We start from the raw sequence: 18,636 nt of genomic DNA, 5'->3' as shown, positions 1-18,636 counted from the left end.
GGGATAGACTCTTCAACATTAACAAATTTACTGGCTTTCCATGAATATGTAAATGAATGGGGTTTTTAACATACAGCGAAGATAGGATCAGTAATCTAGCGCAGGATCTTTTTTTTCAGTGGAGAAATCAGGCCAGGCAGGCAGGCAGGCAGGGCTGCGGTGGAATGGGAGGGAGATAGCATGGTAGCGGTGCATCATGGAGCCGTTATGGGGGTCGCTCCCGAGAGGAGATAGTGACAGGGAATCAGCACGCGTCAGCTGTTACAGGTAGGATTGGTCAGCAGTGTTCCCCGCGGGGTTGGAAAACCTCCGAGGCAACAAGTCCAGTCAATTATCATTTACGTAAATCTCGTCCGGTTTCTCTCTGCTTAGCATGCGGCTTATTGATAGTCGAGGACATGTGACACAACTGGCAGGGGAAAAGCAGACAGGGAATCTGACAGGTTCTCCTCCCCCAACCCCCCCCCCCCTCCAGCCGCGCTGCACTGCTCTCTAGTCCGCGCTTTGATTTCACTCACTGCTGCTGAATTTTAAGGGCTTGCATTCAGATCCTCTGCTTTATTCTGATGCCCCCCCCCCTCTTTCGTGGCATCTCTCTCTCTTTCTCTCTCTCTCTCTCTCCCTCTCTTTCTGTGCCATCAGCCTCACCTTTTCTCTGACAGTCTTCACTGAAACCCCTGGCACATGCTGCCAACTTTGGCCTCTCCCTCTCCACCCCCCCCCCCCTCCCTTCCTCCACCCATCTCTCTTGCCCTCTCTCCTCCCCCCCCATACCCCCGCACCCCCCCCCCCCCGCACTGCTGTGTCCAGCCACCCACAGCTCGCGCCACACATGCGGTGAGATTAGAGCGGGAACACAGAGCTCTATTGATTTCTATAGCTGTGAGATGACAACTTTGGTCTCAGCTCACCCTATTTACAGCTGATTCACAGCAAGCCTCTTCACAATGAGACAGAGATGATAGGGCAGACACAGTGTGTGTGTGTGTGTGTGTGTGTGTGTGTGTCTGTCAGTGTGTGTGGGTGTGCGGATGTGAACGTGCGTGTCTGAGTGCATGTGTTTATGTTTGTTTTTGTCTGTTTAGGGGGAAGTGTTTTGATTCATTATTGTGATTCTTAATCATCCCCTTCCTCTACTTTAATGATGCATGATAAACTTTTGCCTAATATGTATGTTGAGTTAGGTCAGTCTAGTTTCTCACTGTGTTTCTTATACCCAAGAGAACAACAACCCCTGAGTCAAGTTGAACCATTAGTCATTCCCGACTTAGTTTGTCTGTGTTTGTGTGACTGTGTACATGTGTGTATATGTGTGTGTGTGTGTGTGTGTGTGTGTGTGTGTGTGTGTGTGTGAGAGAGAGCTCATTTGTTTATGTGTACATTTGTTTGTGTGTGTGTGTGTGTGCGTGTGTATGTGTGTGTATGTGTGTGTATGTGTGTGTGTGTGTGTGTGTGTGTGTGTGTGTGTGTGTGTGTGATTGTGTATATGTGTGTGTGTGTGTGTGTGTGTGTGTGTGTGTGTGTGTGTGTGTGTGTGATTGTGTATATGAGTGTGTGTGTGTGTGTGCCATGTGTCCCTCCATGTCTGAGTGTCTAGGAGAGGTGCACAACAGATGGCACACAGCTGCCATGGCCTATTGTCTCCTGTGTGGCCGCGGGCATGTGTGTGGAAGTGTGTCAGTGGAGGTGTCCGTGACAACAGTCGGCCGGTGGTGTGCAGACGTGCCACCGGAGCGAGGCCCCAGCTGGAGCAGGTGTCTCGGGGGGGGGGGGGGGGGGGGGGGGGGTTGGGGCTGTGGTGGGCAGGCCTGCCCGGGAGGGTGGTGAGCATCCGGGGCCGAGAAACCCCCACCATCCCCATCAATGGGGCCCACAACTCTGGAAGCTACAGCAGCCCAGCACCTCCACAGCAGATTGGAAGTGACAACTGCGCTCACTTTTCCTCTTTAATCCATCACCCGTTTACCCAACAGAATTCCCCACTCAGAATTCCCCACTCAGAATCGACATAGACGACTTTTGATGCTGGGGCCGGCGAAAGTGATGACTTCATATATCTGAACATCAGCCTTTGTAAGCAATTTATTTATGTGTGGATGTGCACACAAATGTCATGTTAATTAGAGGCTGGCATCTGAAGATGCTATATTGTTATTGAATGATTTTAATCCACAGTGGGTATTAGCATAACATCCTATAGGTTAACAGTTTTCACATTATTAGTAGCCATGATATTTACTATGCTAATTGGGGACACTCTAAAACAAACACAAATTTGAAATCCATTTCTTAACCTCTGTAGCACCACTAACAGGCCAAAACTGTGGGCTTACATTCCCTCTTCTCACTTCTCAATATACTCTGGTATTGCATTGGATTTTTTTCTCCAAATTCATTGTCATGTAGTGGTTTTCAATTCTGCTATTGTCCCTGGTCTGCCAGTTTGACTCTATATGACCACGGGTCTGCGTGAACCAACTACACCCCTTTGTAAAACCAGTTGTAGTTCTAAGATCAAAGATCCCTTTTTTCTCTCCTTTTTATTGCAACAACAAAGTTCCCTCCTTCCCTCGTTTATCCGCCCTATTTGTCTCTACATCCATGGCTAGATTGTTCTAGAATGTTATTTTTTCCTCTACAATTCCCCCAGGCTGTGTGCAGTGCGTTTGATTGTGGCACCCCTTGTTTATCCTTATCAAACATGTCATTATTTCATGACCGCTCTCCTCAGCTTTCTCTCCACCCCACCATGCTCTTTTATCCCTCTGTCTTGCCCATCTCACTGCCCATCACGAGGCAGGCGTAAGCAGCCGCCCACATTATTTCAGACCTCCGTCATTGAGCTGGGCTGCAGCTGAGGGATCAGCTTCAGCTTCTTGAATGGCTCCTAACCTTCTCACTGTGCGATGCCACTGCTGGATCAGAATAGATAACATGTTTGGAGAGGGAAAGCGAGAGAGAGTGTGAGATGGAGAGCGTGAGGGAAGGGAGGAGAGGGAGGGGGGGAAAAAAAACAACCTCTCACCGCCGCTTAATGTCCATCATGTGTCATGGCTGCTCCTGGGTTTCTTGTTCTGTCTGGCTGAATCTCCTGCTCCAGCAGTTGCTGCTTCCTCTGTCCCTTGGAGGCAGTGTGGGGTTTATATCCTCCCCTCTCACTGTCTCATTCTCTCTCTTTTCCTTTCCCCTATGTCTATCTATCTGTCTGTCTCTCTGTCTGTCTGTCTTTGTGCACAGTTGTATTCAGGATCTGCGTTTTGCTGCCTTGATAGCAGATGCACGGCAGATCGCCCCCCCCTCGCGGGACTCAGCTGGGTAACTGACAGCTGTCGGCCTCTGTGATGTGCAGGAGGACACAGGAGAGAAGATGGGCGCGCCAACACCACGCTTGTTTTCCTGTCCTGAATTCAATAACCCCTTGACCCCCTTTAGGTCAACATCTGACTTTATTGTCATGTGAACGGATACAACGCAGAGCAGAAATCAAATAGAACCCAGAGGAATATTGCAGGAATAAAAGAATATGACAAGTTAAGCAAAACAAGAAGCACAACACAAATCATGTTACCCTCAGGCCTTCCAGGCTTCCCTGCGTTGATTTAATGTGGATAAACCACTTTACCCACTAGACATCTCAGCGGCTAGCTGTAGTTTACAAGCCCCTTTGATCAGATCTCCCACCCATTTAATGAGCTGCTCTTTGCTATGTATGTCAGAGAGTTCTGCCCGTGTCTATAGCAAACCATGCCCTTTGTGATGCTTTATCACAGTATGTTCTAGGTGTCCATTTAGTATAATCTGTTTTTGCCAGGTCTCCCAAATGTTATGCTATAGCCCTGACATTAAAATGGACATATTTGATATCTCTGGCTCCCTTGATTACCATGGGAACCAGGCGAATTCAGTCTGGCCCCAAAACAAGCAGCCGTTGATGAAGACAAATGTGCAAACGCAGGTTGGCAGAATTGCTTTTTCGGTGAGTGTGATCGGCCACGCTCGAGAAGGCGGAACCAGGGGTTGTGATTTATAGTTTTGTGTTGTCCCTGGACCACCACCGTCTGCTGCCTCCTACCACTTTAATTACCCCAAGTGTGTTTATTAGAATAGTCGTACTACCCACAATACATCATCACAGCAGTCGGGCCTAGGCCAGGAAAAAGCACTTTCCATGTAGCCTTTACATTCCAGCGCTACCTTCAGTCTGAGGCAAATGGGCCAACACGGGCTGGCAAAAAGACCCGGTAAAGGTCAATAAAAAAGATGCTGGGAGGGAGTCACAGGGAGTGGGAGGGATGCTGGGGTAGAAGATGGAGAGATGAAGAAAGAAAATGGATGGCTGGAGATGAGCAGAGGCTAGCGGAAAGCAAAACGTGCCAAGATTGAGTGTTGGGAATGACAGCACAGAGTGGGAGGAAAAGGGGCAGATAAAAATGACCACAGCGTAGTGGCCCGAACTGTTTCATCTCATACACTCTTATGTTTGGCATTCTTATATTTTTACCTTCTTTTCAAAAGTCTAACAAGACAAGATTTGACTGTAGATAGACCAACAAGTCACACACCTCTAAAAGTCATGTCAGAAACTGGCAAACTAAAGCAACAAGAAGTTATATGGGGCTGATTTATTCTTGTCATGAAGTATTTTGTCGTGGATGTAGCCACAAGGCTGATTAACATTTAGAAAGTATGGTTCAAATGAATTGATTTCTTCCTGTCAAAGAAATGCAAATAATATGGCTGACCAGTCAAGCATCTCTCACATGCTGCTGCCTCCTGTGGATCATGGTGGGGTAGTGCAAGGTGAAATTAAAGCCTTGGAATATTGAGCATTTTGTAGCGTCTCAGTGATACTTGATGGATTATAATAACCAGCACTATCCCCAATATCCAATACTGACTTAAGTTTCACAATGGCATTGAAATGTATTATTTAATGGCTTAACAGCATAATTGGGCATTCATTATTTCTCTAAGGTGTTACCCTGTATGCAAACACGAAACCAATGTGCACTTGTAACCTTGAGTCATGCTTTTGAGTCACATCATGATATAGGTAAAAATGGCTGGTACTTATATATAACAGCAACAAAAAATGAATGGCATGGATTTAATTATTTTCAATAAAAGCACAAATAAAGCAGCACATGACTGCATGGCACTATAATCCTTTTCAACTAAAAGAAAAAAATGTGCCTTTCTAATTTTATTACAGCTTTCTTTACACAAATGAATCTACAGTATTGTGCATCCCATATATTCAATAGAGCAGCTCAATTTCTATGTGATAGGCCTTCAGAATTCACTTGATCAGTTCTAATGGTGATGATCTAAAGCTATGGGTGCCAGAAAAAGTGAGTAAGGGATTAAAATGTTTACATTTGTTTTTAAAATACGTCTTCAGTAATCTGATCACAAGCGGGCAGTTCTAAATACAAGTGAATTACCAAGACACATTGTGATCCAATCACTCAAACCATTTGCCAAGGTAGTCTGAGATGCATTTGACCATATTCTTTTGTAAATGCTAATATGATGCGTCCTGGACCATGGGAGTTCTAATGAATGGGATAGTGACAGTTGCGGAATCTAAACACAAGTGGTTAGGAGCGTCTCTGGCTGTACACCTTGAATGCATGTGTAAACACCAATGTGTCTTGGCTGATCACTTATGATCAGATCATCCAAGACACCTCTTAACCAAGGCACTTAGTTTCATTTTAATACTGTTTTAGCCCTGAAGGGTTAGTTCCTAAAATCAAAAATATCACCTGTGCCATTTCACTACAATGCTCCTCTAGGCACTGCTCTGCACATAGCCTATCTAGAAAAAAATTCTGCTCATGATGAGCTGTAGCCTACTTAGCAGACACCAATCACCACTCACTTACTTTTTACTATCAGCTCCCTTTCCAGATCTATTGGTTCTTCATTATCACACATTCATTCAGCCCTCTGTGGAAGAAGAGCAACAAATTCTTTTACCGAAAGAGGGTAGATTCTCATTTCTGTATCTTCCCATATCTACTGTGTGCCAAAACGCCTTTTCAGAGCTATAGCGCCTGATAGCTAGCGCTCAGTGTTCTGATTTGCTCTTTTTACTGCCAAGACACTAAGTTCCCTCAGTTTGACTTAATTATGTGGCAGAGGTCATTGACACTGTTCCTGTCTGTTTGACACTAATTGGCCTTAAAGAAACCTCTGTGTGTGTGTGTGTGTGTGTGTGTGTGTGTGTGAGAGAGAGAGAGAGAGAGAGAGAGAGAGAGAGAGAGAGAGAGAGAGAGAGAGTGTGTGTGTGCGTGTGCGTATTCACAAGTGTGTGCGAGGGTGCAAAGATGGGGGTTGGGGGCATTGGGGACTACACACACAGAGGATGGGTCTAATATAATAGGTGGCTAAAAGAGGAAGAAGAGAATCACAAGAGGAGGGAATTATAATGCAGATGTCGAGAAGATGAAAGAATATTCACCTGAACTATGCACCACTGACTGTGCATTTTGTGGCCTATGATATTGATCCTTGCTGAGGTTAATTTAAGGTGGGCCTAGTGGAATTTGTTTGAAAGTTTGTAAAAATGTGGGAACAATTTCAAGAAAATTTAATTATTGATTTACTCAGAAGAATGGTCATTATGAGATGCAACCAAGAGGATATTGTATAAACTTAAAATACCAGGGATACACAATTATTGATGAAATCTTAGTTCATTTAATTTCTTCAGGAGTCAGCCATTGTTAGACAAAAGAGCCTAGTAGGCTAGCCTAGGCTACTCCCACAAAAAGTGTGATTTTGGGCATTGTTCAAGAATAGGTTATTTTTTTTATCATATCATATTAAGCATGAACTGGAAGAATTGTCTTTATTGATATTAATAATCAATAAAAAGGCTCTGTAAAAAAAGAGGATGGATGGGAATGTTCTTTCGTCTCTTATTATTGTTAAGCATTGGACCGTAAGGAGTCACGTGGTTAAAATACCCGCGTCGTTTCCATGGTTTTGTTTATATGACCGCATGAGTCACTGGCCAATAACTTTCGTCGAGTTGTGATGGGGCGCAGCAATTGGTGTGCGTAATTTGTGTTTTAACCAATGGAAATGTGTGCTTTTTACAAATCGTTATGAATCCCGGAAGCTTTACTAGTGAGTTGGGCACCAGTGGGATAGGTTAAAAAACAGCTATCTCTCGTAATTTTATCATAAAAAGGTAAGAATTACAAGCCATTTAATGTTTAAACTGTACTGTTGTCGTTACAGTGTGAGAGGTGAACGAAGTGGCACTAATAATTAAATTGGTCGATAATGTATTCAGGAATATTCTCCTGGGCATGTGTGATTCATTTGGATTTCTTAAAACCTGGATAGATTAGTAAGCTTTAATGGCTAGTTAGTTAACTTAGCCAGCAATTAGCAGGCTAACTAGTTAGCTAGCTGAAGGAGATTTGATAGTCATGTTTTCTTTTGAAACTTCTAACATGTCAGCCAGCGCAGAAACATGCAGTTGAACGAACTTTAAGCTGTGATGGGGATAACAAGTTATTGTGCAATGTTCAGTATTCTCATCAGTTTTGCAAACATCAAGGCAAAACAGTGTTTAAGATTACGTTAATTTGAAGCTTGGAAACCGCTTTGAATGTAGCTTAAACTTGAGAATTTCAACACTCTTTTACCATTGAAATGGCTAAGACTGGATTCTCTGAATAACAACATTTTACTGTCATTTTCTCTCGGATTTTCTCTTTTTTTCTTGCAGACAGCATTCTCCCCTTTTCAGCAGAATTGCCGGTCATATGAACTCAAATGGCGTCACCCTTTACCCTTTGTCAACAGAACCAAAACAGACCCCAACAAGGTTTTCCTGGGTAAGTTTTAATTGTACATTGTTGTTTATATGATCGCAGTTTATGTTTTATATCCACCCAGTGAAAGTTGCTTTATACCAAATAACAGTCTAAATCTTACACCCCTCTTCCCCTTGAAGAATCTTAAAAACACACAATGAACAGGCAAAGGCTCCAGGCACCGTAAAGCTCTCCAAACCCAACACTGTCCACCATGGCACCAAACGAGGGCTTGAAAATCAGGATCCCTCTGCACCAGAGAGGAGTGCAAACACAGTCAACAAATTGAAAGGGGTGAGCAGACTTCCTGTACTGGCGAAATCCCTTCAACAGCCAGCCACTACAGACCCCACTCAAATCAAATGGGAAGAGAGACCTCTATTGGTGAGTAACAAAACCACAAAGAAGTTCAGTTTCTGTTACCGTTTTGCTTTTGTATATACTGTGTTCTGTACCATTTTTGTAAACATTTGCTCAATGCACTGTAAAACATTGGTGTGAAATGACCAATGCAGGGGAAAGAGAAGAGGAAGAAGGCATGCACCAAGCCCCAGCCATTCAACCTGTCACAGCCCAGAGCCAGTAGGTTTCGGACACAGAGGCAAGAGCAGGCCTCTGTAGGAACCGCTGGCAAGGTCAGGACGATTCCAGCCTCTCATCCAACTCAGACCCGTCCTGCAAAGACACAGAGCTGTCTCCATCCCAAACCAAAGATCGGTGCCTCTGTACCCAGCAGAACTAAGCCGACAGGTCCAGGCACTTTCGGCGGTACTTCTACGCACACTGGGAGTCTCCCAGCAAAGACTGCCACGCTGAATGGAAAAACCTTTGACCAGTGCCAGAATGTTCTCTCAAGGCTAGAACATGGGGCTTCAGAGAACCAGGCTTCGGACTCGCTTTCCACTTTAGGTTGTCCTGTTCCAGAAAGTAAAACGGCAACCCAGTTAGATGTGTTAAAAGACATTAGTAAACATCTCAGCGGAATTTCACTCACATCTTCAAAGCATGCCACCAATGCTAAGGATGAGGGTCTGTCTGAAGCCAGAGACTATAAAACCCCATTCAGAACTCCCCACAGCCATGCTGCTCCTCAAAGGGTGAAAATAACAAGCCAGACCGCCCGGTCTACCCCGAGTGTCTGCAAACCTGAAAACACAACAGGTGAGTGATGGGATTTGATGGTTAGTAGTCTATCTGATTCTTGCCTTCCTTTATTCCTGATTGATGTGGCATCTTTAAATGACTGGTGGAAAGCTCCGGTCCCAGTCCACCCATAGTCTCTCAGTGATCAGACAGGAATTTGTCCCTTTGTGACTAGACTGTATGTGTGGGGACATGTCTGCAGGGTGGTATATTTATGTGCTATGTGCTCAAAAGGCTAGCTCTCAGCACCCGCCAAAAGTTGACCAGAGAACAAGTCTTAGAAGCTCTGAAGAATCATCCCCCCCACCCCCCTCCAGTTTGAATCCTGGCTGCTAATTGCAAGACTTCGGATTTGTTAGAAATTAGAAATTTAAAAGATTTTTTTTTTTGTCTGATTACACACATGTTACACATGGATTATATGTATAGCCATATTGTATGTCATGTCAGTTGTGGTTGATGAATTGTCAGTCTCAGAAAAGTAGCCTACAATCCAGTTTCCCCCTGTCCTGTTTTCTCTTGCACTTGTAGAGGGGTTCTGCCCTGACCCCTCTGCCCTCCGGAGTATCCTGCAGTCTGAGGGTGTGAAGGCCGCTGGGCTACAGGGGACTGTGCCCCGCCCCTCTGGACGGGGCACCTCGGTCTATCTGGTCAGTGAGTCTCTATGTAGAGATTTCATTTCAGTAGCTGAAACTGAGCATCTTATCTTAGACAGGGTTCCCACGGGTCCTTGAAATCCTAAAAAAAAATAATTCAAGGCCCTTGAAAGTTTTTGAAAAGAGACATAAATAAATGGAGGTCCTTGAAAGTCCTTGAATTTCTTTTTGAGGGAAAAAAATCCATACAATTACGTACAATTCCGCTTATTAACATGTACACGGCCAGCGTGATTTCTGCGTGTTTCCCGCGGGTAGTGTTTGTTGCCCAAATATTTAATTTAACATTCTGATGAATAAACCGACATGTTCATGGTAACGAGTTTAACTTGTTTAGGACAAGTTTTTTTTATGCAAAATACAAACATGAAAAATAGAATAGGCCTGTCATATGACCAAAAATAAAAGAAAACTGTGACAAGGTATCCTTGGTCTGTTGAGGTAACATGATTTAACCATGCCCGCGCTTGTAATTTATCAACACATTACAGTAGGTCCTTGAATTTAAGGATATTGGGCCTGGAAAGTCCTTGAAAGGTCCTTGAATCTTAACCAAGGTGTGGGAACCCTGTTAGAGTGGTATCACAATAGACTATGGAAGATGTACCAAATGATATACTAGACAAGACATACAGTGTCTAAACTGTGTGCTTTTTTTCGCTGATTTTTTTAAATGGATGTTACACTATACAACTCCTACACCTATGACTGAAAAGTGGATAGAATGATTGTTGCTTTTTTAATTCCTTAAAAAAGTTAATTCCTTTCTACATTGTATAATGTTTTTGTTTGTTTGTTAATTGTGATTCTTGCTGTTGGTGACTTGTGTTGCTACTGCCTGACTGACACTCCTAATATGATGTTAACATTAATAATTGTTACAATCTGCATGAACATCCTTTTCAGCCCCAGAGGGTGTCAGTGTTGAAGAGTGCGCAACGACAAAAAGCCAACACAGGTCAGAACTGACCTGTACAAACAAAAAAAAGTATTCTCTGCCTATTTATTCCTCATTCCACAGCCCCCAGCTGTCAGCACTTGTGTAATCAAGCTCTGACTGTATTTCAGGAAAGCCACAGGCCTTCTCCCCTGACCCAACGGCCCTGGGCAGCATTCTGCAGAATGAAGGCATCCAGCCCGGGGATCCTTCAGAGGGAGCCACAGCCCGCCCCTCAGCCTGTCCGTCAGGCAGGGGCACTTCTGTCTACACAGTCAGTTGCTCTGAACTACACTTACCACACACACACACACACACACACACACCATTGTGCTAGTACAAAATCAGTCATGGAGAGAGGAGGCCTAAATGATCTCATTCTTTCTGCTCTGTTTTTCTGCTGTAGGCTCAGAGGGTGCCCATCTCAAAGTCACGAACTAAAGACGTTTCTGCAGCCCAGGGTCCGTGGCTTGTGCCCTTCATGACTCTGTTGACATGACTTTCCTCTCATTTTGCTCATTTCTCTCTCCTACTCTTATGACCTTGTGTTGCATTCATTCCACTGGAAAGGTCAGACAATGACCTCACAATGGCCGGCCCTGTACTGAACGCTGCTCTGCGTGTGTATTTCAGGGAACGCGGTGACCTTCTCCCCTGACCCCACCGCCCTTGGCAGCATTCTGCAGAACGAAGGCATCCAGACAGGGGGCGCCACACCCCGCGCCTCTGGCAGGGGCACCTCCGTCTACACAGTCAGTTTCATTTTATTCTGCGCCCCTCAGTCCCATTCACTACAACACAGACTTCATGGGTCAGGTTGTGCAGCTGATATAGTAGTGCACTTCTGTTTATCTGTTTGTTTCTCCCCCCCCATCCCTCTTATAGGCGCAGAGGGTTCCTGTGACAAAATCCCGAACTGAACTGATCGCAGCATCACTGGGTCAGATTTAGTCTGTTGTCTTTCTGCCTCAGTCATATTTCTGCAGTTGTCCTTTATTTTACTTATGTCTGACGTGTGTGTGTGTGTGTGTGTGTGTGTGTGTGTGTGTGTGTGTGTGTGTGTGTGTGTGTGCCCCTGAGCAGGCCCAGCAAGGTCCAGCCCCCTAACGCCCGCAGTCAAATGGACTCCACTCAGAGTCCCCAACACCAAGCCACAGTCTATGGTTGGTCCATCACCTCCTGTATTAGCCTATCTTATTTTAACTTTTAAGTGCCGGTTCTATGACTCACTGTGTGTGTGTGTGTGTGAACTCTAGAAAAGGCTCCTGTCTGCTTACCGCAACCCTAAGTTCAGTGGTTCCCCAGCCATCAGAGATGTCCAACCCTCCAGCTCTGAGCATCCATCCAACAAGGAGGTAAGTAGAGCTCAGAGATGATCTTCAAGACCAGGGACTATCAACACAGTTGACAAAGACGTTTGCTCAACATCTAATGGAGCTAAAATTCCAATACATAGTCTAGTTAACACAAGACCACTTCTCAAATCTCAATTCCAGGGTGTCTGGAAAGATTTATTACTTCCAGGGATGTAACCAGCAGTGAAATTAAACTTAAACTGGTGCATTAAAGTAGCTCAAAGTAGCTCCACACTTCATTGGTAGACTTCCGAGGGCCCTGACCTTTTTACCTTGTTGGTAGCATCGGCTAACTAGCGCCAGATTTCTGAGTGCAGGGGACAAGCCGAGATGAGCTATGAGACAAAAATTCACACTCGGTATCATGTTTCAACACACTATCACACCGAACTTCTCCTTTAATTCAGTCACCATCAGTGCAGCCATTGGTTGTGTTGAATGCACTGCTCTATCGGTCATCATATAAAGCCCTCCCCATGCTGGATAAGCGATTGTGATTTGTTTTTTTGGGAAATGGGAGGTCAAGGGCCTCCTTGCCAGACTGCCCTGCATGGCAGATTCAAATTTACTAACAGGTTCGTCTGGGTTCTCCCAGGCTAACTAGAGACATGGCTAGATCAATGAACTGCAAAGAATGTGTTTGCTGTCTACTCCTTTGGGAGTCTGCTGAGGTTGTTATTATGAATGGAAATGGTTGATGCATCTTTTCCAGGATGGTGTTGTTCAAAGGCTATTTGAGGAGCAGGAAGAGGAGGAGAAGATGGAGGAGGATGATGAGGAGCAGCACGCTCTCCGGCAAACAGGTGAAAACCCTGAACTGGAAGAAGAGGTGAGTCAGATCTAGAACCACTTTAAAATCTCTACTTCAGTGTTTATTTCTCTCTCTTTCTTTCTTTTTCTCTCTCTTTTTTTCTCTCTCTCTCCTTTCTCGGTCACTCATCCCCTCCACCTTCCTGTCATGCTTCCTCCTGCAGGCTGAGCCCCCCGTGACTCATGAGGCAGAGGTACCTTTCCCCGTGCAGGGTCCTGCCCCCACTGAGATGAAGGCTAGCCACGTGCCTTTCCTCCAGGCTCCGAACAGGGACTCGGTCATCGTGCTGTGCTCAGGGCAGAGGCTCTTTGGGCAGACGCCAGCACGAGGGACCGCCCCGCTCACCGAGACGCAGGCCCTGTCCAGCGCCACCCAGGAGGCCCACGGCCCCAGCAGCCTGCCCGTTGGCACACTACCCAGGGCCCTGCGCCAGCCCTCAGGTTCAAAGGTCACGGCTAGCTTGGAGAACACCATTTCCGCTAAGGCCACTCAACTCTGTCAGAAGAGAGGTAGGGTCACAGCTGCTGCCTGGCCAGTGGTTCTTACAGAGGGCTTGAAATCCACCCCTAAATCTTCTTTAAAGGAGAATTCCGGTGTGATATTGACCTAAAGTGTATTGAAACATGATACCGAGTGTGAACGTATGTCTCATAGCCCATCTCGACTTGTCCCCTGCACTCCAAAATCTGGCGCTAGTTAGCCGATGCTACCAACAACTTTTTCAGTAGTGGTGCTTCGGCATCGGGCTAGCCATGCAAATAAATCACTGTTTTACACCCATTTACGAGGCTCAATGTATCTCCACACTTCATTGGTAGACTTCCTAGGGCCCTGACATTTAAAACGAGACATTGAGAACTTTGAAAAAGCACTGGTAGTTTACTTACAAGACGATTTATACAGTTCACAGTTCACACTCGGTATCATGTTTCGATACACTTTAGGTCAATATCACACCGGAATTCTCCTTTAAGTGTTGCTACTTCCTATATTATATCAGACTGCCGCCACTTTCCCCAATGCAGCATATATTTTTCATGAGATTTAGGATCTTAATGTTAAAACACAGGAGGCCTCTGCAGTTTATCCATCAGGCTCACCAACTTGGCCATTAATGATTCTGTGGGAATTATTTAAACGTGTGCTGACGTGTTTCTAAATGTGTGTGGTATGTGTGTGTGTAGTGTTGGAGCTGCGCAGAAGGCTGCCCATCCTGGAGGAGCTGTTCCTGGACGAGGAGTGTGCCACCTACATGTCCCAACCTCAGTACTGTGTAGCGTTGCCCCGCTGCTCCAACCCTGTGGCCAGTACACTACTCTACCGGGACTCCACAGTGAGTTTTTGCCCTCTTCCTCTCTTTTATCATACACTTTGCCCCCCCCCCCCCCCCCAGAGCAACTTGGGTTTAAGTGCCTTGCTCAAGGGCATAAAGGGGGAAACCGGGAAACCCACCCACAACTTTTCAGGCTACTGCATGCTAGCTCAGTTCCATTGCCACTACGCTACCACCGCCCAATAGACCTCTGAAGTTCACCTACAAAAAAGCTACCATCTTTGCCCACATAAGGAGATCCGGTATCTTGAGATTTTCCTATGGACAAATAACATGGCGATTTTGAATTATCACACCTGTTTAAGGGACCACCAGACGAGCTTGATGCTTTTTCTCTACGAAGCTCCCCCTTGCGTCTGTACGTGTCGATACGTGTGCGAGCCCTCGTTCGGTCTGAAGCTCTTTTCCCCTTCTTTGCATCTTCCGTCAAGGGTTTTCGCTGCTTCTTCGCCGGCTCTGCCATTATGCACACGTTTGCAACAATCGCTAGTGTTTCGTTAGCCTGCCTCTGTGCTGGGGATGCAGGAGGTAAACTGAGCCTGGTTCTCGCGATGTCTGAGACTTTGTGAGACTGAAGGTCGGCGGGTCGGATACACCAAACTTACAAGCAGGATATTCTTCCTACAGGCAGTAGGGGCGGGCGAGAGAGTCTTTATTCGCCCTGTAATGAGTCATTTAACCATATACCGACTTACGAAGATGATTAATTAACACGAAAACGTTGCCTGATGTCCCTTTAAACTCACGGGGACGAAAAAATAAGAATGCAGACGTTTTGCTCTAAACACTTTTGTTCTCTGTCTTCTAGTGGATACTGTGATCTTCGGTACGTTAAGACGGCACACTTTGATTTTTACTACCCCAGAGCTAACTTGCAATGCAACTTGCCATAGGTAGTTCGCTTCAATTAACACCTGGATCTCCTTATATGGGCAAAGATGGCAGCTTTGGTTTCTTTTTGTAGGTGAACTTCAGAGGTCTATTTAGTCATCAGTAAATAGTCTTTTAGTTGTTGTTCCCACTACCTTCTTTGCGATGTTGGTCGATTTCTGTCATCATCATTAAAAAAGCATCAAAGTCATGGGGATGTCTTTCTATTCAGGGCATAATTTTTTTTTTTTCTTGGGTTCCGGTTTCCGACCGACCCTGTCAATTTATGTGCGACCAAAATTTATTTTATGAGCTTGGGGAAGAAATAACACTAAATAGTCTAGGCTACATTAAATAAATCCACAAATAAAAGGCGAACTATAATTACATTAATTACCCCTTGCGTTATGTATAGGGATGAGCGTATTCTCTCTTTTACAAAGTAGCCTATGCACAGCTGTTCACGAAGACGATTGTTTTCGTCACTTAGGCACTCGCAATTTTGTCCAAACACCGCAACTTTTTCGCAAATTTGACAAATCATCGTAGTTTCACCGTGAAATTTCACCTACCACAACAGTCCCTCGCGCAGAATATTGAGCCAGATGGCACACTTACTTCTGCACATGACACCAAAGACTGCCTAACGTGTTCGTTCCTCTGCAGTTTTGATGACAATAAATAGAAGGCTAACGTTAATAATCTGCTTACTTGCATCTCTCAACCTGGTGTTGCTAACCAACCTACCTAGTCTATGAAAGTAAGTAAGCCTACTTGGTTTACTGACATTTGAGTAGGCTATGCAACCCATTGGCAAACGTTTACCTGGATATGTCCTTTTAGCGTCATGTTTGCTAGCTTGTGGGCTTAGTTTGAGTAGTGCTACCAAAATCATAGAAATTAATAAAATTGCAAGACATTTACCCTTTTCTATGATCCAAGAATGATTTCATTCGAGTTGTTTTTTTAACATTTATTTTAACTAATGACATAGAAGACATTCCCAATTGCATCCACATATCGTAATGCACTATGCAAAAAAGTGATTTACACTCGTAGCCGAACAGTGAGATGCAAGCCTTCCAATCCACTCAGAAATGTAAATAGGCTACTCTCACGTCCTTAAAGGGGCAGGCAGTCAATTAGACGTACACCACCAATGTAATGACATTAAACAGAAGTGTTTAAATCAATATGAAATTACTAGATACTTACTTGCTATTAGTAATTATGCAGGCCACAGACTATGAATTATTAAAAAGATATGAACTTAATATGAATTACAAAATATATGAATGTATTGAAACATGACATGATGCCATCTCTTTAGGTGACTGTCTTTTTTGGACAGTTCTACGAAAGGTTATACTGCTTTGTGAATTACCTCAGTCAAAGCATTTTCACAAATAAAGTACGCCTACTTTGATTTTTTGTAATCCTTACTGTTTACCTTTTGATTATCCTTTTTTAATAAGCATCAAGATGATCAGTGTGATTTTGGTCTTACTAACCTTAATTGCCCTACATTTAAAAAATATATATTTTTGCAATTTTCACTTCCTCCCACAATTTCTCCACGAGAAACAGCTAAAAACACTGCAACTTCCATCCAGGCATTTTAGGTCGCAACAGTCTCAAAAAACCTCGCGAAATCCTGGAGGGACTGATTTTCTACCTATCCCTTACCACCACCTTATGCCACTGGGGGAAAAAAAAAAAAAACCCTACCGACCCATGGCCTCAACTGACAACCAACAGGAACCAAACCTTTTTTTTTTTTATGCCCAGTCTTACACATTGATCTTGTTTTCTTGAGTCATTGATCTTGAGTCACTCTGATACTTTGTTCTGTCTTGAACATACTCATGAGTAGATCTCGTGGATCTTTATTGTTATCTGTTAACAGTGCATTGATCCTGATGTTTTTAGATTACCTTAGATTAGATTCAACCTGCACAGTTGTAATTGTGAATGTTGTTGGTTTGTTAAATGTGAGTATGCGGCCTGTGCTTGTGGGATTAACTGTATTATTTCTTTCTTTCTCTTTCTGTCTTGTCTCTGTGTCTGTTCTTTCATCAGTGTTTCATGCCGATTGGCCTGGCCTCTCCCAGCCCGACCTCGTGCTCTGTGTGATCGAGAGCTCTCCTGTATTTATCCTCCTTCCGTAAAGTGAGGACTACACCGGTCAGTGTTAGCCTTTGTTTAGTCGGCAGATGAAGCTCAGGTGTGCTTTTTCGATTATGGGGTGTGTGTATGAACCCTCTCACCCTCCCAAATTAAATTATGTGACAAATTTTCACTTTTATAATGTCTACTACAAGCAAGGATTAGGTCGCACAAAGTGTATGTTCACTCTTTGTTGGATATATGCACACCCATCAACCACTGTATGTGCCTATACCTCCTTAGCCACATGAGGAATCAAAACCTTGACTAAAATATGATGAATCTGTGCACAAGTAGATCCATTGTTTTCTATGTTCCATGTGTTCTTTGTTCACCCAAGTTATAGTCTTGATCACTGTTCAGAATAACTTCCTTCTAAAACCGTAGTGTTTTGTGTGGACCAAGAATCAATCTACATGTTTGTTTCTGTCTCTAAACCCAACACTAATATGACAACTGATGTGTAAACTGGTCACAGTTTAAAGCTCAGGTCCTTGTTACTGTCTTGGCCCAGTTTGAATTTCCTTGTACAAAATTCACATAGCTGTTATTGCCATACATCATAATATAACTGTTCAGTTCCGTCACCCTAAATAGTCACTTATCTAGTAAGTATTTTTAATGCTGCCTTTTTACATGTGTGTGTGTGTGTGTGTGTGTGTGTGTGTGAGAGGGAGAGAGTGCCTGCCTGTGTGTTTTTAACGTTGGTAGTGTGCCATAATTCGTCAGTCTGTTATTGTATGAAGAGTGTTTATAATAAAAGTATTATGATGTATTTCTTTTGCACCCTGTGCGTTTATTTACGTCACTGCTCTATGTTGAGTAATGTTTTTTGCAACTGATGTGCAGGAGGTTCACTGAAGCTTGTTGTTCAGCTGCATAGCTGCTCTGTAGTGCTGTATAGCTGGCGCTCGTGTCCTCCCTCACACACTCCTCAATGGCTGTCTCTTGGAAAGAGCAAAGGACGGCTGGTGTCACATTTGGCCTTTTCTGTCCTGCAGCATCACCCTCTTTGCCCTTTAGATTATAGCGTCGTGTGATCGACACCTCACACACGGCTTGTGAGCCAGTGGGGTCATGGAGATCATGTTTATCGAAGCGGGTTTTCATTCACATTCCACCTGCCAGTTAGGCAAGTGCACTCCCAGAAAGCGTCCCATCGTGATGTTTAATTGCTCAGCCTGTGTTTTTTGAATGGTGGCATCGAAGGGCTTGCCCACAACGCATTTCTGTTGCTTGCAACTCTGACTGAGGGTGACTCAGCAAATGAATGCCAGGCAACCCATAGAGGCAAGGTTATATGTGCCATGCATATAGCATGGCATTTCCGGTATTTACACCAGGTGACTGGATAGTTTGTAGCACATGTAGCAAACCCTGAGACAAGGGACATTTTTTGCCCTCAGCCAAAATATTATTAAATATTTTTAAATATAGCGAAACTCTTTCAGTGTCTACAGGTTTTATTATCCACCTTTTTGTTTGGATGGACTGAAAGTAATAGGCATAAAGGTAGGCTAAACAAATCTA

The 18,636-nt window shown here is 44.3% G+C and overlaps 1 protein-coding gene across 2 annotated transcripts; it reads left to right on the top strand.

Annotated features, from left to right (window-relative positions):
- The first annotated feature begins 7,073 nt into the window (after positions 1-7,073).
- LOC121713374 (trophinin associated protein) lies at positions 7,074-17,881 on the top strand. 2 transcript variants are annotated; one of them, XM_042097932.1, is made up of 16 exons: positions 7,074-7,201; positions 7,748-7,856; positions 7,976-8,219; positions 8,351-8,996; positions 9,510-9,628; positions 10,541-10,592; positions 10,703-10,845; positions 10,978-11,032; positions 11,205-11,323; positions 11,457-11,511; positions 11,655-11,734; positions 11,828-11,926; positions 12,639-12,755; positions 12,901-13,246; positions 13,922-14,070; positions 17,020-17,881. In XM_042097932.1, the coding sequence occupies exons 2-16, from the start codon at positions 7,795-7,797 to the stop codon at positions 17,071-17,073; spliced, it is 2,340 nt and encodes a 779-aa protein (XP_041953866.1). In that variant the 5' UTR covers positions 7,074-7,201; positions 7,748-7,794; the 3' UTR covers positions 17,074-17,881. The 2 variants fall into 2 exon arrangements, with proteins under 2 accessions (XP_041953866.1, XP_041953867.1); XM_042097933.1 differs by having other exon boundaries at positions 7,093-7,198; positions 7,746-7,856.
- Positions 17,882-18,636: the final 755 nt, after the last annotated feature.

Source organism: Alosa sapidissima, chromosome 7 (genome assembly GCF_018492685.1).
Source record: "Alosa sapidissima isolate fAloSap1 chromosome 7, fAloSap1.pri, whole genome shotgun sequence".
In the NCBI taxonomy this organism is placed as follows: Eukaryota; Metazoa; Chordata; class Actinopteri; order Clupeiformes; family Clupeidae; genus Alosa; species Alosa sapidissima.
Note: the sequence above shows the minus strand (reverse complement) of the source record. Positions and strands in the feature narration are given on the sequence as shown.

Coding starts and splice junctions, on each gene's coding strand:
- LOC121713374 (XM_042097932.1), top strand. CDS start 7,795: ATGGCGTCACCCTTTACCCTTTGTCAACAGAACCAAAACAGACCCCAA. Junction 9,629..10,540: donor GGGGCACCTCGGTCTATCTG/GTCAGTGAGTCT, acceptor CATCCTTTTCAG/CCCCAGAGGGTGTCAGTGTT. Junction 11,927..12,638: donor AGCATCCATCCAACAAGGAG/GTAAGTAGAGCT, acceptor CATCTTTTCCAG/GATGGTGTTGTTCAAAGGCT.